This window comes from Elgaria multicarinata, chromosome 2 (genome assembly GCF_023053635.1).
Source record: "Elgaria multicarinata webbii isolate HBS135686 ecotype San Diego chromosome 2, rElgMul1.1.pri, whole genome shotgun sequence".
NCBI lineage: Eukaryota > Metazoa > Chordata > Lepidosauria > Squamata > Anguidae > Elgaria > Elgaria multicarinata.
In genome coordinates, this window is record NC_086172.1 from 177,458,306 (window position 1) to 177,484,016 (window position 25,711).

At 43.0% G+C, this 25,711-nt stretch overlaps 1 protein-coding gene across 1 annotated transcript in view; it reads left to right on the plus strand.

Annotated features, from left to right (window-relative positions):
• WDHD1 (WD repeat and HMG-box DNA binding protein 1) overlaps positions 1 to 25,711 on the plus strand; it is a 59,287-nt gene that overhangs the window by 21,730 nt on the left and 11,846 nt on the right. The window contains exons 13-23 of the mRNA XM_063118184.1: positions 1,952 to 2,136; positions 2,604 to 2,845; positions 6,513 to 6,650; positions 7,046 to 7,202; positions 9,351 to 9,465; positions 11,129 to 11,260; positions 13,685 to 13,926; positions 18,108 to 18,232; positions 18,962 to 19,006; positions 20,912 to 20,955; positions 21,065 to 21,226. Of these exons, the coding sequence (XP_062974254.1) occupies positions 1,952 to 2,136; positions 2,604 to 2,845; positions 6,513 to 6,650; positions 7,046 to 7,202; positions 9,351 to 9,465; positions 11,129 to 11,260; positions 13,685 to 13,926; positions 18,108 to 18,232; positions 18,962 to 19,006; positions 20,912 to 20,955; positions 21,065 to 21,226 (1,587 nt within the window). The remainder of the gene's footprint in view (positions 1 to 1,951; positions 2,137 to 2,603; positions 2,846 to 6,512; positions 6,651 to 7,045; positions 7,203 to 9,350; positions 9,466 to 11,128; positions 11,261 to 13,684; positions 13,927 to 18,107; positions 18,233 to 18,961; positions 19,007 to 20,911; positions 20,956 to 21,064; positions 21,227 to 25,711) is intronic.

The window sequence follows — 25,711 nt, forward strand, 5'->3', positions numbered from 1 at the left end:
CATTGTAATAGTCCATCCTGGAGGTTTTCAAGGCATTGCTTCCCTCTCTGGGTATAGAAAAGAAAAGAATAGAGATGTGCGACAGAAGCAAGCAACTTATCCTCATCTTAGCATCGCTCCTGTCTCGCGTATTCTAATTTCCTACAGCCCTCTTGGAAAATAGCTCACGTTAGGGCAAGTTCGCACTGCAGCCTGAATGCTCTTCTCCTTAGTACAATATTGTCTGGCTCTTTTAGATAATTTCACAGAGACTTTCAGGGTGCTGTGTTGTGTGTGTAGTGTTGTTTTCCGCTCTCCCTCCCTTCTGCATTTTAATTTTTTTTCTTTAACATAAATCATATGAGCTAAATGCCTCCATCTGGTTAAGGAGAAGTTTATTATAAGGATGCTGTACTGGCACCAACTCCATCCACAAATTGGAAGTATGTGGGTGAGATGCAATGCTGTAGCACCAGTCTTGTGCCTGTCATCTGGTGCAGATATAAACTCTGCATGGGCCTCTACTTGAATAAGAGCAGGTTTCATGAATTCCCTCAGACATCATTTATTTCTTTGAAATGTTTATACCCTGGAATTAATGTTGAAATTGACCTATAGATGGTATTTGACGCCTAGAAGAATATCATTGATGAGCCCAGGGTCATCCCCAGAGTGTTAGAGGGGATGTTCCGGAGTAGGGACATACATACCCTATTTCTTCGATTCTAAGACACACATTTTTCCCCATATAAACATCTTTAAAAATGGGGTGCGTCTTAGAATCGCGGGTGCGTTTATTATTTCTTAGAGTCAAACCTTTTTTTTCTGTTGGTGGTACTGAAATTAGTGTGCGCCTTACAATCGATGGCGTCTTAGAATCGAAGAAATACGGTACATATGTGGTGGTCATGGGCTAAGGCGAATATATATTGGAAAAATGTGTTCCAGGAAGTCAGTCTGATAACCAGACAGTGGCTTCACCCATCTTCTCATTTAGCTTTGTTAAATTTATGTAGGGGGGATTAGATACCAAGCTTTTAAATAAGGAATTAATAAGCCATCTACTATTGGCAGCTAGGTGATTGATAGCTAAGCATTGGAAAAATGGCAAAGGACTCCATATTGATGATTGGTACCAAAGGGTGCGGCAGATGGCCCTCCTAGGGAAGTTGATGCAAAAATTGAGGAAAGCACGAGGACAACTCCATACCCATTCCATACTCCATACCCATTCCGTACTCCATACCCATTCTGTACTCCATACCCATTCCGTACTCCATACCCATTCCGTACTCCATACCCATTCCATACTCCATACCCATTCCATACTCCATACCCATTCCGTACTGTATACCCATTCCATACTCCATACCCATTCCATACTCCATACCCATTCCATACTCCATACCCATTCCATACTCCATACCCATTCCATACTCCATACCCATTCCGTACTCCATACCCATTCCGTACTCCATACCCATTCCGTACTCCATACCCATTCCATACTCCATACCCATTCCGTACTCCATACCCATTCCGTACTCCATACCCATTCCATACTCCATACCCATTCTGTACTCCATACCCATTCTGTACTCCATACCCATTCAAGATAAATTTGGATGGGTATGGAAGAAATTTATTGACTATGTGAGTAAAGAAGAATATGGGAGAATACCCCTGTCGGCATATATAGAGTAATGGCAAGCATAAATGGATGGGTAAAGTGACTAATTTTGTTTTTGTTTTTTAAAAAAATTAAATTAAATTAATGTTAAATAACCTCAAACCCAGACTGGAACGTGTATTTATATTTGTACGGACCCTGAATGTATATATATGTTGTATTATTTGACCTTTGTAACCAGAACTAAAGAAAAAATTTAAAAAATGTTAAAATAAATAATCATCATAATGAAAAAGTTTATACCCTGCCTTTCCTCATCAAATCTTGACATTCCACTTGCAGGCATGGAACTCTATTGGCATTATTCGCTGCTATAATGATGAGCAAGACAATGCTATTGACGTTGAATTCCATGACACTTCCATGCATCATGCAATGCACTTGCCAAATCCATTGAATCACACAATGGCAGACCTTTCCAGAGAAGCTATTTTATTAGCCTGCAGGAGCACAGAGGAGCTAGCAAGGTAAAGCACTTCAACGCTTCTGCATGGAGCACAGTTTGTAAAAGCTATCTTTGGCATTTTGTGGTCTTACTTGCAAAGGGTGGTGGTGGTCAGGATGGAATTAAGACATCCCAGAGCTGCTGTTACGCTTATAATAATCTCTCTCTCGAGCTACTGTTTTCTTGCAAAACCTCAAAGGGACAGCAGAATAATAAGTTGAAATTAATAAATGAAAGAAGGCTTATTAATGAATTGGTTATCAGATTTCCTAGTGCGTTTTGAACACAAATGCATTCTTAAGAGGAAGCTACTTAACATCTCATCAAAAACAAAATGCTATAAACCAGCACTCTGGCTTTATTCAGTCCCTAGCCAGCTGCTGCTTTCAGGCAGAACCCCCCAAACGCTGCCGCGGAAAGGCTGTGGTCTGAATATCCCTTAATTCATATTGTTTTGCATATCACCATTTCTCCCCCTTCTATTTTTAGCAAGCTTCACTGCATCCATTTTAACTCCTGGGATTCCAACAAAGAATGGACGGTAGACATGCGGCAGGATGAAGAAGTTGAAGCCATTTGCTTGGGTCAGGGCTGGGCCGCCTGTGCCACTGGCAGCCTTCTGCTTCGTGTGTTCACCATTGGGGGAATTCAGAAAGATATTTTCAGCCTGCCTGGTCCCGTGGTGTCAATGTCGGGACATGGAGAACAGCTGCTGGTGATATTACACAAAGGTGATTTTCCCTACCCCCACTTCACTGTTTCAGTGTGGACTATGGTTAGTTGTTGAAATGTTGTCCGCATAGTTAAATTATGTCCCTTTATCCGCATAGTTAAATTATGGGATTCGCTACCACAAGTTGTAGTGAATTTGTGGAGGAGAAGGCTATCAATGGCTACTAGTCCTGATAGCTATGCTACCTTCAGTGTCAGAGGATGTATGCCTATGTATACCAGTTGCTCATGTCTCACAGAGGAGGGCAACCAGGATGATCAGGAGTCTGGAAACAAAGCCCTATGAAGAGAGACTGAAAGAACTGGGCCTGTTTAGCCTGGAGAAGAGAAGATTGAGGGGAGACAGGATAGCACTTTTCAAATACTTAAAAGGTTGTAACACAGAGGAGGGCCAGGATCTCTTCTCGATCCTCCCAGAGTGCAGGACACGGAATAACAGGCTCAAGTTAGAGGAAGCCAGATTCTGGCTGGACATCAGGAAAAACTTCCTGACTGTTAGAGCAGTACGAAAATGGAACCAGTTACCTAGGGAGGTGGTGGGCTCTCCCACCCTAGAGGCCTTCAAGAGGCAGCTGGACAACCATCTGTCAGGGATGCTTTAGGGTGGATTCCTGCATTGAACAGGGGGTTGGACTCGATGGCCTTGTAGGCCCCTTCCAACTCTGCTATTCTATGATTCTATGATGGCCACCAGTTTGGATGGCTTTAAATGGAAGTTGGATAAATTCCTGGAAGAGAAGGCTATTAATGTAGGGTGATCATATGAAAAGGAGGACAGGGTTGCTGTATCTTTAACAGTTGCATAGAAAGGGAATTTCAGCAGGTGTCATTTGTATATATGGAGAACCTGGTGAAATTCCCTCTTCATCACACCAGTTAAAGCTTCAGGTGCCCTGCCCTCTTTTAAACCTGGACACTTTAGTATAGCTCCTGCACTTTAACTGTGGTGGTGAAGAGGGAATTTCACCAAGTTCCCCATATATACCAATGACACCTGCTGAAATTCCCTTTTCTATGCAACTGTTAAAGGTACAGGAGCCCTGTCCTCCTTTTCATATGGTCTCCCTAATTAATGGCTATTAGTCCTAATGGTTCTGTACTACGTCCACTATCAGAGGCAGTAAAGCTATGTATTCCAGTTGCTGGGGATCATGGGTAGGAGGATGTTGTTGCACCATGTGCTGCTTGTGGGTCCCTCGTCAACAGCTGCTTGGCCACTGTGAACAGAGTGCTGGACTAGATGGACCCTCGGTCTGATACAGCATCAGGGCTCTTCTGATGTTCTTATCCTTATAACTAAAATAAGTTATCTGCAAGTGCCTAACAACTTGTTATCACTTTTGATTGCTACATTACTGACTTTCCACCGCCCTTCGCTCCAAACTGTGCCTGCCACATCTTTCCAGCTACAGCATTCTCATAAGAACATAAGAAGAACCGTGCTGGATCAGATCAAAGGTCTTATCTAGCTCAGCATTCTGTTTATACAGTGGCAAACCAGCTGCCTATGGGAAAGTCCACAAGTGAGAAAGTACACAACTTCCTGACTGTTAGAGCAGAACGACAATGGAACCAGTGACCTAGGGAGGTTGTGGGCTCTCCCACACTCGAGGCCTTCAAGAGGCAGCTGGACAACCATCTGTCAGTGATGCTTTGAGGTGGATTCCTGCATTGAGCAGGGGGTTGGACTTGATGGCCTTGTAGGCCCCTTCCGGCTCTGCTATTCTATGATTCTATGAGCAACTGGTATACATAGGCATACATCCACTGAAGGTAGCATAGCCATCAGGACTAGTAGCCATTGATAGCCTCCCTCCTCCACAAATTTGTGTCATCTCTTTTTAAAGCCGTCCACATCGACGGTCGTTGCTACATCTTGTGGAAGCAAATTCCATAGTTTACCTATGTGCCGTGTGAAGATTTCCCTCCTTTTGTCTGCCCTGAATCTCCCACCAATCAGCTGCATGGGACTGACCCCATTGGGTTCTAGTTTTCGTTCTAGTAGACCTTCTCCCCATCATTCAGAAAATCTCTAGCTATGGAGCTGCCTTAAACCGAGTCAAACCATCGGTCCATCTAGCCCAGTGCTGTCTATAATGGCTGGTATTTATTTATTTATTTATTTATTACATTTTTATACCGCCCAATAGCCAAAGCTCTCTGGGCGGTTCACAAAAATTAAAACCATCATAAAACAACCAACAGGTTAAAACACAAATACAAAATACAGTATAAAAAGCACAACCAGGATAAAACCACGCAGCAGAAATTGATATAAGATTAAAATACAGAGTTAAAACAGTGAAATTTAAATTTAAGTTAAAATTAAGTTTTAAAATTCTGAGAGAATAAAAAGGTCTTCAGCTGGCGACGAAAGGAGTACAGTGTAGGCGCCAGGCGGACCTCTCTGGGGAGCTCATTCCACAACCGGGGTGCCACAGCGGAGAAAGCCCTCCTCCTAGTAGCCACCTGCCTCACTTCCTTTGGCAGGGGCTCACGAAGAAGGGCCCCTGTAGATGATCTTAAGGTCTGGGCAGGTACATATGGGAGGAGGCGTTCCTTCAAATAACCTGGCCCCAAACCGTTTAGGGCTTTAAATGTCAATACCAGCACTTTGAATCTGGTCCGGACCTGGACTGGCAGCCAATGAAGTTGTAAAAGGACTGGCGTAATGTGATCTCGCCGGCCAGTCCCTGTTAGTAAACGGGCTGCCCTGTTTTGTACCAGCTGAAGTTTCCGGACCGTTTTCAAAGGCAGCCCCACGTATAACGCATTGCAGTAATCTGAACGAGAGGTTATCAGAGCATGGATAACTGTAGCTAGGCTATCTTATTCAGATAAAGGCGTAGTTCGTATATCAACCTAAGCTGGTAAAAGGTGCTCTTTGCCACTGAGTTCACCTGTGCCTCAAGTGACAGTTCTGGATCGAAGAGCACCCCCAAACTACGGACCCGATCTTTATCGGACCCGAATAGTAGCAGCTATTCAAGGTGTCATTGGTGTTGGTGATGGAGTTTTTCCCAGTCCTGCCACTTCCTTTTAAGCAGAGATGCTGAGTTCCGAACATGGGGTAGTCTTTTTAAAAAAGACTTTATGCCAAGGACGTGCTCTAACACTGGAGTACAGCTGCTTCTGTCTTCCCTTTCTTCCACTTGCTTTTATTGATATTTTTTTTAAAAAACCAGAACTTATTTATTTATTTATTACATTTATTATACATCCCCCATAGCCGAAGCTCTCTGGGCGGTTTACAGCAGTTAAAAAGTATACAGCTACAACAGCAGTAGTTCCTAAAGTTAAGGATTCTGACAGGCATGTAAAGTATTTTCTAAATCTTACAATTAACGGCTGCGTTAACCGTAGAAGGGTTTTTTATTATTACAGCTAGCGTGAAGTCCTGGTTGGAGACATTATACTTCACATTATGGGCATAACTTTATTTTTCAAAAATAATTCCGAAGTCTCAAGTTCTAATACTCATATATTTTAAAGATGCTTAAAATTAGCCGGGGAATGAAGATCCAGCAAGATCCTTTGAGCGCACAAAGGGAAGTCTTGTGCCCAAAGGGTGAGGCTTTCAGTTCTCCCTATCCGTGAGCAGAAGCTTCACTGTGCAGCTTGCTTCTGGGTAAAATTAATAGTCCCTGTATTTCCCCCCTTCCTTAGGTACTGGCTTTGAAGGGGATCAGTGTCTTGGTGTACAGCTGATAGAGCTTGGAAGAAAGAAAAGACAGGTTTTACACGGTGACCCGCTTCCCCTTTCCAGAAAATCCTATCTAACATGGGCAGGATTTTCAGCAGAAGGTAAGAAATCTGGTGTAATGGCATGGGAGGCTGCAACCTTGATGAAGCTAAGCAGGTCTAGGCCTGGTCAGTTTCTGGAAGTGGTGACTGTAGTAGGTAGGCACCCATGGTTGCTCTTGACGATGTCAGGGGAACCTAGGAAAGATTATCTCCTAGGAAAGGTATGTTGGACTGCGCCAACTGAATTTCAACAGTTTGGTTACTCCAGGCTACCAGAGGGTGGTGTCGTTTCCAAAGTTAGCGATGTGAATTGACTCTCTTCAGAACGTTTTGTACTTTTTAATTCTGCAAACACTGTGGCACATTTGCACTTAACGCCGTGTCAGTTCGTGAGTTCGATACAATTGCTTCAAAAGGAACCAACTCAGGGTGTGTGTGTATCTTCTGATGAATAGGCACCCCTTGTTACGTGGATTCAGAGGGCGTCGTCCGCATGCTGAACAGAGGGCTGGGCAATACTTGGACTCCAGTTTGTGACACGAGGGAGCACTGTAAAGGGAAGTCAGATCACTACTGGGTTGTTGGCGTTCATGAAAACCCTCAGCAGCTCAGGTAGGAGAAACTTCCTGACTGTTAGAGCAGTACGACAATGGAACCAGTTCCCTAGGGAGGTTGTGGGCTCTCCCACACTAGAGTCTTTCAAAAGGCAGCTGGACAACCATCTGTCAGGGATGCTTTAGGGTGGATTCCTGCATTGAGCAGGGGGTTGGACTTGATGGCCTTGTAGGCCCCTTCCAACTCTGCTATTCTATGCTTCTATGATTCTAGAATCGTTATTCCAGTCTTTCATGTCTGCAATAGGAATTGAAAAACAAGCCAAAGGTGGGGGCGGAACCAAGGATATCTTCTGCAAAATATTATTTGTAGTGCCAAACATTATTTGGCACTTGCCACTTTCATTAAACTTTTTTACAAATAATATTTTGCAGAAGATATCCTTGGTTGCGCCCACGCCTTTGGCTTGTTTTGCACTGCCTCACGGGGCTTTCCTTCTTTTTCCGCACCTACAGTAGGAATTGAACAGAGTGTCCTATTTTGCCAGGGTGAAGATGAGCTGAATAAGACAGTGGCTGAGTTCAGACGACATGTTTCTCTGCGCAGTGTGAAAACTCAATGGTTGAGTTTTTAGGGGGTATTCCCCAAACTAAATGTTCAAACTACACCACTGTGTGACTGGGGGCTACCATGGAGTTGAGTAAAATTCATTGTGACGTTTGATTTGACAGTTCCTCCACCCTCTCTCCTCCCCTGGTCTTCCCAATGGTATCCCATCAGCCATTGCTAAAAAAAAAAATCCCAGTGGCTCTCCTAGTGCAGCACTCGCTCCTTTCGTCGCTCTTGCCAGGGAACTCTGTAGCCAGTGGGAAAAGTCAATGCAGCGGAAAACTTCACAGAGCCCTCCACACAACATGCAACACAACAGTTGTGCAGGAACTCTCCTCTGCACAGCGTGGATATTCAGCGTGGAGTGTTTTCCCAAAAAACCCCACCGTAGGGGTGGAGTTTTCCAGCCAAACACATTTCTCAACGGTGGTATAAAACCCCCACTGTGGAGTTCTAAAACTACCGCAGAGAAACGTGTTGTCTGAACTGAGCCAATATTACTCCTGGTACTTGAGTCATCTTTCCTTGTCTTCTACTCCTTGAATAAAACTGCTGAATAAAACTGTCAAGAACATAGTAGCATGCCATCCTGTGTTGGGTGTGAATATAGTAACCAAAGAGCAGTTTTACATGTCAAAGCTTTTCCCAGACTGCTGTTATAAGAACATCAGAAGTGCCCTGATGCTGGATCAGACCAAGGGTCCATCTAGTCCAGCACTATTCGCACAGTGGTCAACCAGCCATCAGCCAGGGATGACAAGCAGGGCATGGTGCAACAGCACCCTCCCGCCCATGTTCCCCAGCAACTGGTGCACACAGGCTTACTGCCTTGGATACTGGAAATAGCACACAACTATCAGGGCTAGTAGCCATTGATAGCCTTTACCTCCAGGAATTTATCCAACCCCCTTTTGAAGCCATCCAAATTGGTGGCCATCATTACATCTTGTGGTAGTGAGTTCCATAATTTAACTATACGCTGTGTGAAGAATTACTTCCTTTTATTTGTCCTGGATCTCTCACCAATCAGTTTCATGGGATGACCCCGGGTTCTAGTATTTTGAGAGAGGGAGAAAGAATTGTCTCCCTATCTACATTCTCCATATCATGCATCATTTTGTACACCTCTATCATGTCTCCCCTTAGCCTCCTTTTTTCCAAGCTAAACAATCCCAGCTGTTGTGACCTTCCCTCCTAGGGGACATGCTCCAGCCCCTTAATCATTTTAGTTGCCCCTTTCTGTACTTTTTCCAGCTCCATAATATCCTTTTTTAGGTGTGATGACCAGAACTCTACACAGTGTTTTGTGGCATCGTGCTTGAATACATTTTTTAAAAAATATCTGCACAATCAAAATTTTCATGTCTGGGTTTAGAATTCAGCTTTCCTCCTAATATTCTGCTATTCCACATATTGAGACTTTTTTTTAAAAAAAAACAACACACCTTGAATATGCAAACCATCCTTGCCTGACCTGCAGTCTGAAGTATTAAAAAGCAGGAGCAGCTTATAAACTGCTGTGCGAAAGAGCGTTGTGTGTTGGGGGGAGGCACTTCCACTAGGTGTATCTCTTGATTCTGTCTTTGTCCCATGCAGATGTATTCCTTGTAAAGGAGCCCGTTTCCCCCCCACGCTGCCCCGCCCTGCAGTAGCTGTGCTGTCATTTAAGCTTCCTTTTTGTCAGACTGCAACAGATAAGGGCCAGATGGAGGTAAGTAAAAGTCAATATCTACCCTGTTTGTTAACTGTTTTTTTTATCAGTGCCCTGTTGACGTGTGTCCAGATATTTAAAGCTATTCTAGCAATCTATAAGTAATCAGAACTTCTCATTGGGTCCCTAGATCCACCATGGGGAAAAGGATGTAATGTAAGGGGGTTGCAGTTTGCTTTCACTCCTCACACTCATTTTACATTCTTTTTACTTTGTCTGTATTGCATGGAAATAGAACATGTGAGTCTCTTGCGTGGTATTTTTTTTTATCTGGCATTCTTGTTAAAAACAATATAAAATTCCTCGGATGCAAATGATCTTTGCTGTGAAGAAAGACAGTGTAGAACCTGTTCTATCCCCTACAGAGTTGAAAGTCAGGATCATTTGTATTATTCTTTATAAATTGCATGTATCAGGTGTTAAGTATATGAAAAGAAATACTTGCTTAGTCATTAAAATTGTGTGTGTATGGCTATCTCAGGGTTAAACAGAGAAAGACTATCTGTGGGTAATTACCTTGAGATAGAGGCTGTTCTGGGAACCTTGCCAAGATTCTAAGTTAGCCTCATCACAGCTGTATGTAATGTAGATAAGAATTGTGTAAGATGTGTATATAGTTTCTCACTTGTGTAAAATGGAACTGATCACTGCTCTCTGATCACTGCTCTCTGTGTATGCCTCAGTGTGCTGATCTGAACTGATCTGAATTGGACTGCACAGAAGCCTGAAGGAAATAAACCAGCTCTGCTGTGTAAGACCTGCGTGATGTGTGTTTGTTTCTGAGCACAAACAGAGTTCCAGAGAGAGAAAAGTTCTGGCACAATAACCCAACATCAGGCATATGTATAGAACCATTCCCTTGACTTTTTATTTGTCTCTCTCCACCCCATGGGGAACCTAGGCATGTTTGTGCGTTTCAGAGCCTTTTTAAAATTCCTGCCTCTTGCACTTTCAGTAGAACCCAAAACACAACAACAAAAATAAAAGTTTCCCAAGAATCTCAGCTTTGATTAGGTTAAAAAAAAACTAGTTACTTGTCCTTATGACTCTAAAGATATGCTTGTAAGTGCATGGGCGGCAATCTGGGAAATGAAAATGATTTCTAGAGGCCAAGGACAGGGTTTTTAGACATGAATGCCGAAGCACATTTCTTGTTGGAGAAATCCATACGTAGCTCTGCGTTATTCTGATTTTAAATTTTCTTTACTTGTAAACTCAGAATTCACCTAAGATTGAAAATATAATCAATGTAGTCTTTTATTCATTTCCTTGTTTACAACTATTTGATATTTTTGCCATCCATGTCGTCTTTTATTCATTTCCTTGTTTACAACTATTTGATATTTTTGCCATCCATGTCATCTTTTATTCATTTCCTTGTTTACTATTTGATATTTTTGCCATCCGTGTAGTCTTTTATTCATTTCCTTGTTTACAAACTTTTGATATTTTTGCCACCATATTTTCAAAGATGTTTCTGACTGTGAGTGCTGATATTTATTTATTTCCCTTTTGTCCACTACCACATTTTGTACCATTACTACTGTATTCTCATAGAGTCATGGCATATAAACAGCGCTGATTAAATGGCAACATCTTAATCTGTTCTTTCTTTCTTTCTTTCTTTCTTTCTTTCTTTCTTTCTTATGTCTACACACCTTAGGAGCAATTCTGGCGTTCTGTCTTGTTTCACAACTACCTGGACTACTTATCCCAAAATGGATATGAACACGATGAAAATGTGAAAGGGCAGGCAACACAAGAACAGCAGAATCTCTTGATGAAAATGTTTGCTGTAAGTGGGCATTTTAAATTCAAAAATAATCAAAGCTCTTTGGGCTTTTTAGGCTTACGTTGCTTTCATTTTAAGTACAGAATGTTCTTTATTTTGGCCATTTTTTCCTTGCAGAGTTTGACTCTTCCATGCAGGTATTCACTTTATATGGTTGGTGATTAGCCCCTGCTAACCCATGAAATAGGAAAAGGGACGTTTAGGTTTAAACATTTGCTACGACAAGGTCTAGTTTGGCAACACCAGACCATAATGTCGAGTCTAAGCATAGGTAGATTTCCTGGAAGATAACTACATGTCTGCCTAATCATCAATGAATCAATCAAATTTATTATGGTCATAGACCAGCAGATTAAAAATAGCTAGAAGTACAGTAGTTATTAAAGCAAGATACAGTCATTATAAAAGCAAGCCAAATTAAGAACAGGTAGAGAAGAGTCGCTAACCGGCAGGTTAAAATAACTATTATTATTATTATTATTATTTATTTATATAGCACCATCAATGTACATGGTGCTGTACAGAGTAAAACAGTAAATAGCAAGACCCTGCCGCATAGGCTTACAATCTAATAAAATCATAGTAAAACAATAAGGAGGGGAAGAGAATGCAAACAGGTACAGGGTAGGGTAAGCAGGCACTGGGTAGGGAAAAACTAACAGTAGAAAGTAACAGTAGAAGTCTGCACAACATCAACTATAATTACAACTATTATGAAAGCAATCCAGTTAAAGGCGGGAACAAGAGTCATGTATCTGAAACACAAGATGTCATAAACGTAATAGTAATGGTACCACTATAAAGGCTTATTATCCTTGATTTATCATAATTTTCCTGCAGGTGATAGCAGATGCACAGAATCGTGCTTCATTGTGTGTAATCAGGGGGTTCCGATCTGATAATAGGTATTTTAAAACCCCACAACCTGCCATTTCCTTTTTCACAGCTCAGTCCCCTTAAGGCCAACCGCATCAGGAAGTTAATTGTCTGGATGTTATTAACGCGCTGTTGTTCTAATATGTAAATATTTGTTTTATTTATTGCAATATTTCCAACTCGCACTATATCCCATGATCTCAGGGCTGGATAGGGTCAGTAAAAACCATTTGACATGAAATCGTAAAACCGCAGGACAAACTCCACAGTACAATATAAACTAAACAACCAAGTTAGAACCAAGCTATGGTCGCTAGTATCCAAACACTTGGATCCAAACAGCCAGGTCTTAACTTGGCACTAAAATGAAGCCCAGCCTCGGTGTGAGCTGGGCCTCCAGGTTTGGCAGATGCTGGGGTTCTAGTAAACCATACACAAAGTGGATCCCACCAGCCTGAAGTCTCTCTCTCTCCTCCCCCCCCCTTTTGGCTCTTTTAAATGCAAATATAGATGTCTTTTTCCTTCTGGCGTCAGTGTGTGCGAGTTGCTTGCTTTAATTGCAGGGTCATAGAATCAGAATAGTAGAGCTGGAAGGGGCCTTTAAGGCCATCGAGTCCAACCCCCAGCTGAAGGCAGGAATCCACCTCAGAGCATAACAGCACAGTTATTTTCAGTCGTCGTGAGTTGGCTCTTTGTTGCAAGGTGGCTGGGACTAGCTCTGGTAGCGCACCCAGGAATCAGTGAGCCAAGTTAATGAAAGAACGTGAATTGAAGGGTGGACACATGTCCTGAATAGGAGCAAACAGTGCGATATGGCTGCAAGAAAGGCAAATGCTGTTTTGGGCTGCATTAATAGAAGTATAGCTTCCAAATCACGTGAGGTACTGGTTCCTCTCTACTCGGCCCTGGTTAGGCCTCATCTAGAGTATTGCGTCCAGTTCTGGGCACCACAATTCAAGAAGGACGCAGACAAGCTGGAGCATGTTCAGAGGAGGGCAACCAGGATGATCAGGCGTCTGGAAACAAAGCCCTATGAAGAGAGACGGAAAGAACTGGGCCTGTTTAGCCTGGAGAAGAGAAGATGGAGGGGAGACATGATAGCACTCTTCAAATATTTGAAAGGTTGTCACACAGAGGAGGGCCAGGATCTCTTCTCGATCCTCCCAGAGTGCAGGACACAGAATAACGGGCTTAAGTTAAAGGAAGCCAGATTCCAGCTGTACATCAGGAAAAACTTCCTGACAGTTAGAGCAGTACGGCAATGGAATCAGTTACCTAGGGAGGTGGTGGGCTCTCCCACACTCGAGGCCTTCAAGAGGCAGCTGGACAACCATCTGTCAGGGATGCTTCAGGGTGGATTCCTGCATTGAGCAGGGGATTGGACTCGATGGCCTTAGAGGCCCCTTCCAACTCTACTGTTCTACGATTCTATGATTCTCCATTAGGGGAAGGAAGAGGAGATGACATCTTTGTGTTCTTTTTGGATTTTTCAAGAGAATCCTCCCCTGCTAGACACTCCCTTTTCTCTTTTTCTTTTTTTTTTAAAAACAGCTTTCCTGCACCCTGGAACGTGAGTTCCGCTGTATGGAGCTTGCTGAGCTCATGACTCAAAACGCCATGAGCTTAGCGATCAAGTACGCCTCCCGCTCTCGGAGGCTGATGCTCGCCCAGCGGCTCAGTGAACTGGCGGCAGAGAGAGCCGCAGCGGTGGCAGCTGCAGAAGAACACGGCAAGCCGGAGGAAGAGGAGCCGCAGCAGCACCAGGAGGATTTCAGAAACCATCTGAATGCCGGGTAAAAGGGGAATTGCAGCAATGAGCGCACGTTCATGCTTTCAGGTGGATTCCTGCATTGAGTGGGGGGTTGGACTCACATCTTAGATAATGGGGATTCTTGAGGCCTTACACTGGGGCATTGCATTTTAAGTTCTCCACTTTGATACCTTTGTGGAAAGCAGTATATAAATTTGAAAATAATAATAATAATAAATCACCACTAATAACAATAAAATAAATAATAAACACAAGTATCCAGAAGGGTATCCTGTTCTCCCATACCAACATATTTGTTTATTTTTTGATTGATGGATTTATTGCATTTTTATACCGCCCAATAGTCGAAGCTCTCTGGGCGGTTTACAAAAATTAAAGCCGTAGAAACCATTCGAAACATAAAACAAGCAGTATAGAAGCGTAATATAAAAATGCGGTGTAAGAACACAGCCGGGATAAAATCAAGCAGCAACGCGGAAATTAATACAGATTTTAAAATACAAAATTTAAAACACCAAGTTAAAATTTATTTATAGACTGTTAAAATGCTGGGAGAATAAAAAGGTCTTCACCTGGCGTCTAAAAGCAGTGTACAGTGTAGGTGCCAAGCGAACCTCCTTAGGGAGCTCATTCCACAGCCGGGGGGCCACAGCAGAGAAGGCCCTCCTCCTGGTAGCCACCTGCCTCACTTCCTTTGGCAGGGGCTTGTGGAGAAGGGCCCCTGAGGATGACCTTATCCGGGCAGGTACATATGGGAGGAGGCGTTCCTTCAGATAGCCTGGCCCCAAGCCGTTTAGGGCTGTTAATGTTAATACCAGCACATATGTTTGGAGTAACTTGCCTGAAAGTGCATTAAAGGAAATAAGACCGGAGTTTAAGTCTGTGCTGCATGTGTGGGTGCTTCGACCTGTTCAAAGCATTCATAAATGCTAACTCTAGAAGAGTTTATCATCACCTCATCTGGCCTCCTTTTCCAGTGTTTAGTTGAGTTAGGGAGGCTAGAGGGGAGTTATAATGCTGGTGGTTTTGTGTTCTGTGCTCTTAGCTTAGCTGAGGATTAATGCTGGAACGCTTGTTCTGTCTAGCAGTTGTTCTCTAGAAGTAGCTGCGGATTACAGACTGCATCAGGCTCTGTTACTAATCCAAGGGCAGCAGGGTTTCTCCCGTCACCATCTCTTGCTATCAACATCCTAACAAAGCACACAGTCTTCATGCAGGCTCTATCAGGGTCGAAGAAAGCATCCATTTCCCAATATGCAAGATGGGGGATACTTGGCTCAGCAATACTACAAACTAGAAGGATCTTGGAATTGTTGTAGATCGCAAGCTGAATATGAGCCAACAGTGCGATATGGCTGCAAGAAAGGCAAATGCTATTTTGGGCTGCATTAATAGAAGTATAGCTTCCAAATCACGTGAGGTACTGGTTCCTCTCTATTCGGCCCTGGTTAGGCCTCATCTAGAGTATTGCGTCCAGTTCTGGGCTCCACAATTCAAGAAGGATGCAGACAAGCTGGAGCGTGTTCAGAGGAGGGCAGCCAGGATGATCTGGGGTCTGGAAACAAAGCCCTATGAAGAGAGACTGAAAGAACTGGGCATGTTTAGCCTGGAGAAGAGAAGTATGAGGGGAGACATGATAGCACTCTTCAAATATATAGCACTCTTTGTGAACCGCCCAGAGAGCTTCGGCTATTGGGCGGTATAAAAATGTAATAAATAAAAAAATAAAAATAAATAAATACTTAAAAGGTTGTCACACAGAGGAGGGCCAGGATCTCTTCTCGGTCCTCCCAGAGTGCAGGACACGGAATAACGAGCTCAACTTAAAGGAAGCCAGATTCCAGCTAGACATCAGGAAAAACTTCCTGACTGTTAGAGCAGTATGACAATGGAACCAGTTACCTAGGAAGGTTGTGGGCTCTCCCACACTAGAGGTCTTCAAGAGGCAGCTGGACAACCATCTGTCAGGGATGCTTTAGGGTGGATTCCTGCATTGAGTAGGGGGTTGGACTCGATGGCCTTGTAGGCCCCTTCCAACTCTGCTATTCTATGATTCTATGATTGTATGCTGGACTTAGCATTTCTGAGTATTGAAGTATTAAGGACTATTCATAAGAACATCAGAAGTGCCCTGCTGGATCAGACCAAGGGTCCATCTAGTCCAGCACTCTGTTCACCCAGTGGCCAACCAGCCATCGGCCAGGGACCAACACAGCAGGACGTGGTATAACAGCACCCTCCCACCCATGTTCCCCAGCAACTGGTGCACACAGGCTTACTCATGTTCAGTCTTTGCAGCCCACTTGAGCCTCTGAGTCAAACATGCTTTGGGGAATCTACGGCAGTTTTTATTACCACTAAGGCTGAACGATGATCATGATAAACTCTGTAATCACCCCAAAAGAGTGACAGTCCTGAAGGTACTGTGTGTCAGATTTAGTTTTGAGCAGACGAAAGAGTGGCTGTAGGATGTTGGGGAGGAAGCAGTCCATCCCCTCCTTTCTGTAATCTTGATGATGCATCCCTAAATGAGGATAAGCAAAAAGCAAACCTCAAGTGCTCCATTTACAAAACCTGTTGAAACATTACAGTCTGTGTTTCCTCAAACCTCCCCGTGTGCTGAGAGCTTCCTTGGAAGCCTGTTTTATGTGTCCCTACAGTCTGAAGTACTGTGGTTAGTGATACAGGACAGGGCTTTCTCTGGGGTGGCACCAAAGCTGCGGAACCCCATCTGTAGGGGAGTTCACCTCACTCATTTTCTTCCTAGCTGTTAGACACAGGCCAAAGTATGGAGAGCTCTCAGAATGCTGCTTCACTTCCTTGCTTGTTTTTGCTGCTATGATCAATGAAGCTGCTAATCAGTACCAATAGAATGTTCTTGTAGTAACATTTGGTGTGTTGTTACATGATAGATGACTTTGCGTTGTCTTCCTATGTTTTGTTTGCTACCTTTGAGGCATTTGGTCAAAAGATGGGTCCTTCTCTGTGAGCCCCTGCCAAAGGAAGTGAGGCAGGTGGCTACTAGGAGCAGGGCCTTCTCTGCTGTGGCACCCCGGCTGTGGAACGTGTTCCCCAGAGAGGTTCGCCTGGCGCCTACACTGTACTCCTTCTGTTGCCAGCTGAAGACCATTTTATTTTCTCAGTACTTTTAACACCTAATTTAACTTAAATTTAAATTTTGCTGTTTTAATTCCATGTGTTAACCTATATCAACTTCTACTGTGTGGTTTTATCCTGGTTGTGCTTTTTATATTGTATTTTGTATTTTTAGACTGTTGGTTCTTTTATTATGCTTTTTATGGTTTTAATTTTTGTGAACTGCCCAGAGAGCTTCAGCTATTGGGCGGTATAAAAATGCAATAAATAAATAAATAAAAACATTTTAATAAAATAAAAGTTAATCTAATGGAATTCAGTCCCATAGTAACTATGATTAGGGTTTTGAACTTAATCTGTTGTTTTGTGTATCCCTCAGACCTTCAACGTGGGGCCCACGGGCACCAATGTGCCCACATTCACCTCTCTTGGTGCTTGCTAGGCAACCTCTACCTCCTGATTATAATGTTATTCCTTCAGAATTTTTGATTAAAAAAATTAACTGGGAGGCTGGTAAACTGAAGTGTCATCACCACGGGCACCATATTTATTTGGGGTACAAAGATTCTACCTCTGCCTGGTACTTAGGTTCTTATGCGACTTATTTTTGTTTTAGTCTTGCCACTTGACATAGAATCATAGAATAGCAGAGTTGGAAGGGGCCTATAAGGCCATCGAGTCCAACCCCCTGCTCAATGCAGGAATCCACCCTAAAGCATCCCCGACAGAGGGTTGTCCAGCTGCCTCTTGAAGACCTCTAGTGTGGGAATAGAGCCCACAACCTCCCTAGGTCACTGGTTCCATTGTCGTACGGCTCTAACAGCCAGGAATGCTTTCGACCAGCCATGCCCACAATGGCAGACATTTTATGAATTGCTGACCCCCACCCCACCCCATGGCAACCAATGTGTGAGAGCCCTCATGGCACTCCCTCAAAATTCCAAGTGTGCCCAGTGTCCCAAAAAGGTTGAGAATATTATCAATGCCCTTGACTATTGGTGGCATCTGCTTTCCTTTTCCTTTTCCTTTCTTCCTCCTTTGCTTTCCTTTCCTTTCCTTTTTAGCAAAGGATAGAAACCACTTGCTGAATGCATCTCTCTGCTTTAGTTACAGCAACGCCCCCACAGAATGGAGTCAGCCCCGGGTCAGAAACCTCCAACGGCAACACAGTATGGAGACCTATGAGGAGGCTGAGGATGAGGGAGAGGACACGTCTGAAGTCTCAAAACCTAGTAAGACGGATGCACACAAATACTCATGGCAGAAGGCTGCATAGTTATATATTTCTTAGACCCTGAAGAAAGGACGTTGCCTTGATTGGGAAGACCCCTCCCCTAAGTGAGAGATAAGCAATGACTGACAAGCTCAGCCAAGGAAGAACTGGGGATTTTTTGGAATCAGTTTCCTTACTAGAGAGGGAAAGTTGGCTACTCACTACACAAGATGTAGTGATGGCCACCAATTTGGATGGCTTTAAAAGGGGGTTGGATAAATTCCTGGAGGAGAAGGCCATCAATGGCTACTAGCCTTGATGGCTATGTGCTACCTCCAGTATCAGAGGCAATATGCTTATGTGCACCAGTTGCACCAGGGGAACATGGGTGGGAGGGTGCTGTTGCACCATGTCCTGCTTGTTCAACTCTGGCCGACGGCTGGTTGGCCACTGTGTGAACAGAGTGCTGGACTAGACGGACCCTTGGTCTGATCCAGCATCAGGGCACTTCTTATGTTCTTACTCCCTTTACTCCTTAAGCAGTATGCATTTTTAAGCAGTACGCATTTTTAGTGCATATCTAGCTTCTGGGCCCACCCCTTCTACTTCGCTGGGATTCTGTCTGTATCAAAATAGGGTCCATAATATAAATTTGCCACTTATTCATAACTAACCTGGGAAAAGCATAGAATTTCACTGCCCTTTAAATGTTTGCACTTAAATACTCACCATTGCTTTTATTCATCAGAAGGATCTCCCATACTCAGTGGAGGTGCATCTACTCCCAAATCTGGTGAGTCAAACTGAATTTATTCTGGGCAAGGAAAAACGCTTAATTGTTGGGCCTGTTCATCCAAACGTTTGACACCAGCGACCCCGGGTGTATTTCTTCCCTGAGTGTATCCCATGAAGAGCCTTCAGGCCGATTAAATAAATTGAAAACACACCTGTTACAGAGCGTCCTGGTTGCCCCTGCTTCAAATTCCATGTTGTGGAAATAAATTCTCCACTCAGAATAAATTGTACAATACAAATTGGATAATTATCCTTTCACTGAAATCTTGCTACCTGAATTATTATTATTACTAGCTGTACCGGGCGTAACATACGCCATTGTAGCATATCTTAAAGTTTATTAATTAAATATCTTCGCGGGGGCGGGGGCTGCTTGGAGGCCGCCGATACAGCGCCGTCTGGTAGACCTGGGGGGCAGGGAGGTCAGAGGGAGGGGGGCAGGTGTCCCCCTCTCTCTGGGGTTCCTGTCAGCCTTGGGCCGGCCGGCCAGCTCGCATGAGATTAGGCCGGGGCCTCGGCTTGCAGCAGGTGAGTGGCCTCCCACCTGGCCACCGAGGACCCCGGCCGTGCCTCCCTCATGATCCAGACCGTGGTGCTGCCCCCTTCGTGGACGGGGGGGGGGGGGAGCGAAGAGGCAGAAAGGGGGGTAGGATTACCTTGGAAAGCCCGGAGGAGTCGGGCGAGGGGCTTAGCAACCTGTATCAGCTGATGTACATGTTGTTACTGTTGCTTAGCAACCTGTATCAGCTGAAGCCTTTACGGAAACATACCTAAGCGTTTTATATATATGATGATGGTAATGATGATGATTATCATCATCATCTCTTTCTCGCTTGTGGCAGTCTTTCTAGACGGACATGACGGGCTTTGCCAAGTCATGCTGCCTTTTACAGATTCAGGAATTTCCTGCCAATTGAGCATGTTTTGAGTATGGCTGCTTTCTGGATGTTGGTGTGGATGTATTTTGGTAGGCCCAGTTTCTGAAGGTTTTCTGTATACTTTTTTTGATGTGATGCCGGTGACTGATGTGCCTAATGGAATAATTGCGACCTTTTCCTGTTGCCATAGTTCTTTGACTTCCATGGCTAGTGGTGTATATTATTATTATTATTATTATTATTATTATTATTATTATTATTATTATTATTTCTATACCACCTCATAGCCGAAGCTCGATTGAAGTCTTAGATGCTACCCCTGTACTACAAGTGCCACAACTGAGTAGTTGGTTGTACAAGACAAAGAGCATTCTGCGCAAGGATTGTTAATCCGGTTCAGTGCACTGAATCCAAGATGTTGCACCGACTCAGTGACTTTGTGCTGGTGCTGCCATTCAGCCGCACCATGAGAGGCCTGACATGTGTCACATGTGGGCGGTGGAATGGTAGACTGATGGCGCTGAGCACAATCCTGCTCGCATCTTTCAGACTAGCAATAGCGTGACACCGAAACCACCCAACAATTGGGTATTAACTTTTCAACGTGAGTGCTGCATGCTAAAATACGTTGTATTGTATGGTTTTAATTGTTGTGAACTGCCCAGAGAGCTTCAGCAATTGGCAAGTACAAAATAAACCCTGGCCCTGACCCAAGCAGCCTCAACAGAGCAATGCCAGAAGCAGAAATTCTGCAGGAACTGAAAGAATCAGACTGTTAAGATTTTATCTGCAGATTTTTGTTCTTAAACCGGGATTCTCAGAATAACACATTATCAGATCAGTTGCCAGATTTTGCCTGTGTCTTAGGGATGAAAGGGTATGGGGGATATACACAACCATACGTACAGGTTGCTGTTGTGAATTAAAATTATTCAGTGCCTCTTTTCGAAAGAAACACAGGACGTTTTCTTACGATTTTCTCTGTTGTTCTTGTCCCCCCCCCTCTCTATCTTTGGTAACCAAAGCTATAATTACACCCAGCAACCAAGGCCGCGTCAATCCTTTTAAGGTGAGAATTTTATGATTTAATTGACCTTGATTTTAAGTAAAATATACGAAATACATTGGAAATCCTGACGGTGTTTTCTTCTCTCTCTCCAAATCTTTTGCTTCTGTAGGTATCCGGTAGCCAGAAGGATCCACTGGTCCACTCTACTAATATTTTAGACAACATGACCAAACTGCCCAAGAAGAGCCCCGTGCCGAATGGCCGAGCGCCTCCAACCAGGGAGAAGGGTCCCGTTATCAAGCCGTTGATTCCCAAACCCAAGTCAAAGCAGGTGATGATGACCTTGAGCTTAATGTTGGTTTTCCAAGGCAAACTGAGCTTGGCAAATGAATGATTGGCTGCAGGGAATGTCGCAACCTAAATGTGTTTGTAGGGCCAAGCGTGGGGGTTGATACGCGGAAGCAGGGCGGGGAAGAGAGAGAGGCGAATGAACAACCACGAAACAGAGTCCTCCCCCTCCTCCTCCTCCTTCGCTGTTTTTATATCAAGCTTGTAAATAGCTTGTCCTCACAAATAATAAGTAAGAAATCATCTCCAGGTGACCAAACAGGGAATATATATTTATGCGAAGGTGTTGATGGTGCTCCCTGCCTCCTCTTTCTTTATGTGTTGGAAGTCAGGGTAGTGAATTCTTATTTACATAGGATCATAGAATAGTAGAGTTGGAAGGGGCCTACAAGGCCATCGAGTCCAACCCCCTGCTCAGTGCAGGAATCCACCCTAAAGCATCCCTGACAGGTGGTTGTCCAGCTGCCTCTTGAAGGCCTCTAGCGTGGGAGAGCCCACGACCTCCCTAGGTAACTGATTGCATCGTCATACTGCTCTAACAGTCAGGAAGTTTTTCCTGATGTCCAGCCAGAATCTGGCTTCCTGTAACTTGAGCCCGTTGTTCCGAGTTCTGCACTCTGGACTGATCGAGAAGAGATCTTGGCCCTCCTCTGTGTGACAACCTTTTAAGTATTTGAAGAGTGCTCTCATGCCTCCCCTCAATCTTCTCTTCACCAGGCTAAACATGCCCAGTTGTTTTGCTTTTTTTAGGCTAGTAACTTATTGTCAAGGCTGGTTTGCATTGTACTGACAGTGTGCTAGATGCTAGACAGAAGCAACATAGACCCTGTACCAGGGGGATTACCACTATGAACCAAATCGAATAAATGAATACAATGCATTATTATGTGATGGCTTTTTTATTACGTTAATAATGGTGGTTCCATGTGGACCTATGGACGGAACGGAGTCTACCCGGAGAAGAGCCTTCTTTTCCTTGGAACTCCCTGCCCCTGGAGGCTGGTCAGGCACCAACACTGTTTTCCTTCTGGCACCTCCTGAGATCCATCCTATTCCAGGAAGCCTTCCTTAAATGACAAGCCAGTTTTCAATTGGTCTTTTATTGATACTTTTTTTTTGAAAAGAACAATTTTAATATGTTGTTTTAATCTTTTTATTGTTTTAATGCTTTACGCTTACGTTCACCGCTCTGGAATCTGTCTCAGATGTGGAGCAGTTTAGAAATGTTGTAAATAAAATGTATAAATAAATAAATAAATAAATAAAATAAATATAATCTTCATTTTATTCAAATATATGTATCGCTTTCCACAAAGACATCAAAGCAGGGAACATAAAATATAATGGCAGAAAAACAACAATGAATATAACAATAAAAACAACACAACACAAATTAATCAGCAATAAAACCGCACACGCTACTGTGTGCTACAAGCCGTAGCTGGCTGGAACATGCTTCAGGGAAAGCTGGTGTAAACAGATGAGTTTTAAGAAAATGCTCAAATGTCAGACCTGTGGTGGCCTGTCTAATCTCAGTAGGTAAAAGTGTTCCAGAGAATGAGTACTGCAGAAGGCTGGACTACTGTAATGGGCTGCACGTGGGGCTGCCCCGAAGACGGTTCGGAAACTTTAGCTGGCGCAGAATGCAGCCACCCGAGTATTGCTGGAGGCGATGCGATGTGACCACATTATGCCCACACTGTGCCTGCTACACTGGTTACCTGTGTTTTTCCAAGTCCAGTTCATAGTGCTGGTTTTGACCTTTAAAGGCCCTAAATGGTTTGGGGCCAAGTCCCTTGAAGGACCGCCTTCACCCATATCAGCCTGCCCACACTTTGAGATCAGGAAGAGAGGCCCTTCTCATCTGCCCACCAGTGAGGGACATTAGGCGGGTGTCCACACGGGAGAGGGCCTTCTCTGCAGTGGCCCTACACCTGTGGAGCGAACTCCCATTGGAGGTCCGCCATGCACCATCCTTGAAGGCTTTTAAGAATTTATTTATTCCATTTTTATACCACCCAATAGCCAAAGCTCTCTGGGCGGCTCACAAAGTATAAAACAAACAGTATAAAAACATAGAATCATAGAATTGTAGAGTTGGAAGGGGCCTTTAAGGCCATCGAGTCCAACCCCCTGCTCAATGCAGGAATCCACCCTAAAGCATCCCTGACAGGTGGTTGTCCAGCTGCCTCTTGAAGGCCTCTAGTGTGGGAGAGCCCACAACCTCCCTAGGTAATTGGTTCCATTGTTGTACTGCTCTAACAGTCAGGAAGTGTTTGTTTATTTATTTATTTATTACATTTTTATACCACCCAATAGCCGAAGCTTTCTGGGCGTTTCACAAAAATTAAAACCATAATAAAACAACCAGGTTAAAAGCACAAATACAAAAAATACAGTATAAAAAGCACAACCAGGATAAAAACCACGCAGCAAAATTGATATAAGATTAAAATACAAAGTTTTTCCTGATGTCCAGCTGGAATCTGGCTTCCTTTAACTTGAGCCCGTTATTCCGTGTCCTGCACTCTGGGAGGATCGAGAAGAGATCCTGGCCCTCCTCTGTGGGACAGCTGCGGGTGAGAAAACCAGTGAGACACAGTAGCTCCTGCTAGCGCAGCAACTGTTTCCAGCTCCTGACGAAGGACGATACATCCAAAATGTTGAGCAGAGCATTTTTGGATTTTAAGAATAAAATAGTTTTTTTTTTTTTTTTTTTTTAATAATTTTTATTCATTTTCAACACTATATAAACATAAATGAACATTTCCAAAATATAATTGAAACAAACACAATAAGAAAAAGAAATACATCAAATATCTGCTTCATACATATTGAATAATTGTTGAGTACAAATATCAAAAACTATTACATATGCCTTATCACACTACAACATTTTCATTCTTAACATAAAAGTGCACCCCCCACCTCGGGATCATTCTTGAGTCCAAAATCTAATCGTTTCTTCTGATGGTGGTTTCCCATTTCCCTTAGTAAACACGAACACTAGGAACTGTTTCCAAATTCCTTCGAACTCATTTATTTTAGTTACGCCTTTTCTCCACTTAATATTACATGTCAGTTTATCATTAATGGCTATATCCCATACTACTTTATACCACTCCTCAATAGAATATTCCCCTTGGATCTTCCAGTTCCTAGCTATCATCAATCGTGCTGCAACCAACAAACTCGATATCAGCTCTATAGTTCCTTTTCCACACTTTATATCTTCAAATAGTGACAGCAATGCTATTTTTGGTGTTTGTTCTATTTTCATTCCCACTATTTCTTCAATTTCTGAGAACACCATCTTCCATAATCTTTGTACATATTTGCATTGCCACCACATATGTAAATACGTTCCTTTTTCCCCACATCCTCTCCAACAATTTGCTGAATGTTGATCACTTATCTTGTTCAATCTAACCGGGGTTAGGTACCACCTCCATAAAATTTTAAAATAATTCTCCTTTATTCTTACTGATAAACTTCTCAACACTCTTTGTTTCCATAGTCCCTCCCAGCTCTGTCGCCCTATTTGTATCTTCAAATCTGATTCCCAAATCACTTTCTCTGTATTCTCTCTAAACTCCTTCTCTAACAATATTTTATATATTTCACTCATTAATCCTTTTGAAACTATACTACCTCCTTTTCCTTTCTCCTTACTTACTACTAATTCTTCAAACCTCGTCATCTTTCTGCACATTCTATTATCTTTAATCCACTTTTTATTCCATTGTTCTAATTGACCATATTCTAGCCAAGATAGCTTCTTCTCCTTTAACAAATTTTCCATATCTTCTCTTGTTTTAATATCTCTTACCCAATCCTTTAATTTTATTTTATTTTTCTCTTTTAATATTTTACATAATCTACCCTTTAGATCCTCTGGGAAATTCTTTAACATTATTATCGGTGCTAAGGGAGAGTTGCTCGGAAGCAGCTTCCCTTTAAATTTGCTCCAAATTTCCCATTGAGTCCTCAGGAGTGGATTATCTATACTTCCAACCCATTTTCTTCCTCCATCTTTAAAAAAAACATTCTCCAGATTCATCTCTACCTTACTTATGATTTTTTCTTCCATCCAGTATAAATCTCCTACTCCCATAATTGCTTCTACAACATGTCTTAATCTATTTGCTACGTAGTATAATTTTATGTTTGGGAGACCCATTCCCCCCTTTTTTTGGCTTAGGTACCAATTATTTTTATTCACTCTTGCTCTCTTTTCTCCATTACAATATTTATTAATAATATTTTGCCAACTTTTTATCTCGGTTTCTGATATTTTTATAGGTAGCATCCTAAATACGAAATTAATTTTAGCTAGTATCTTCATTTTTATCAAAGCTATTCTCCCAAACCAAGATAAATTTAATCTTTTATATTTCTCCAATTTCTCTAATACCTCCTTCTTTAACCTCGTTAAATTTTCCCTTTCTAAATTCTCTAGATTTTTTGT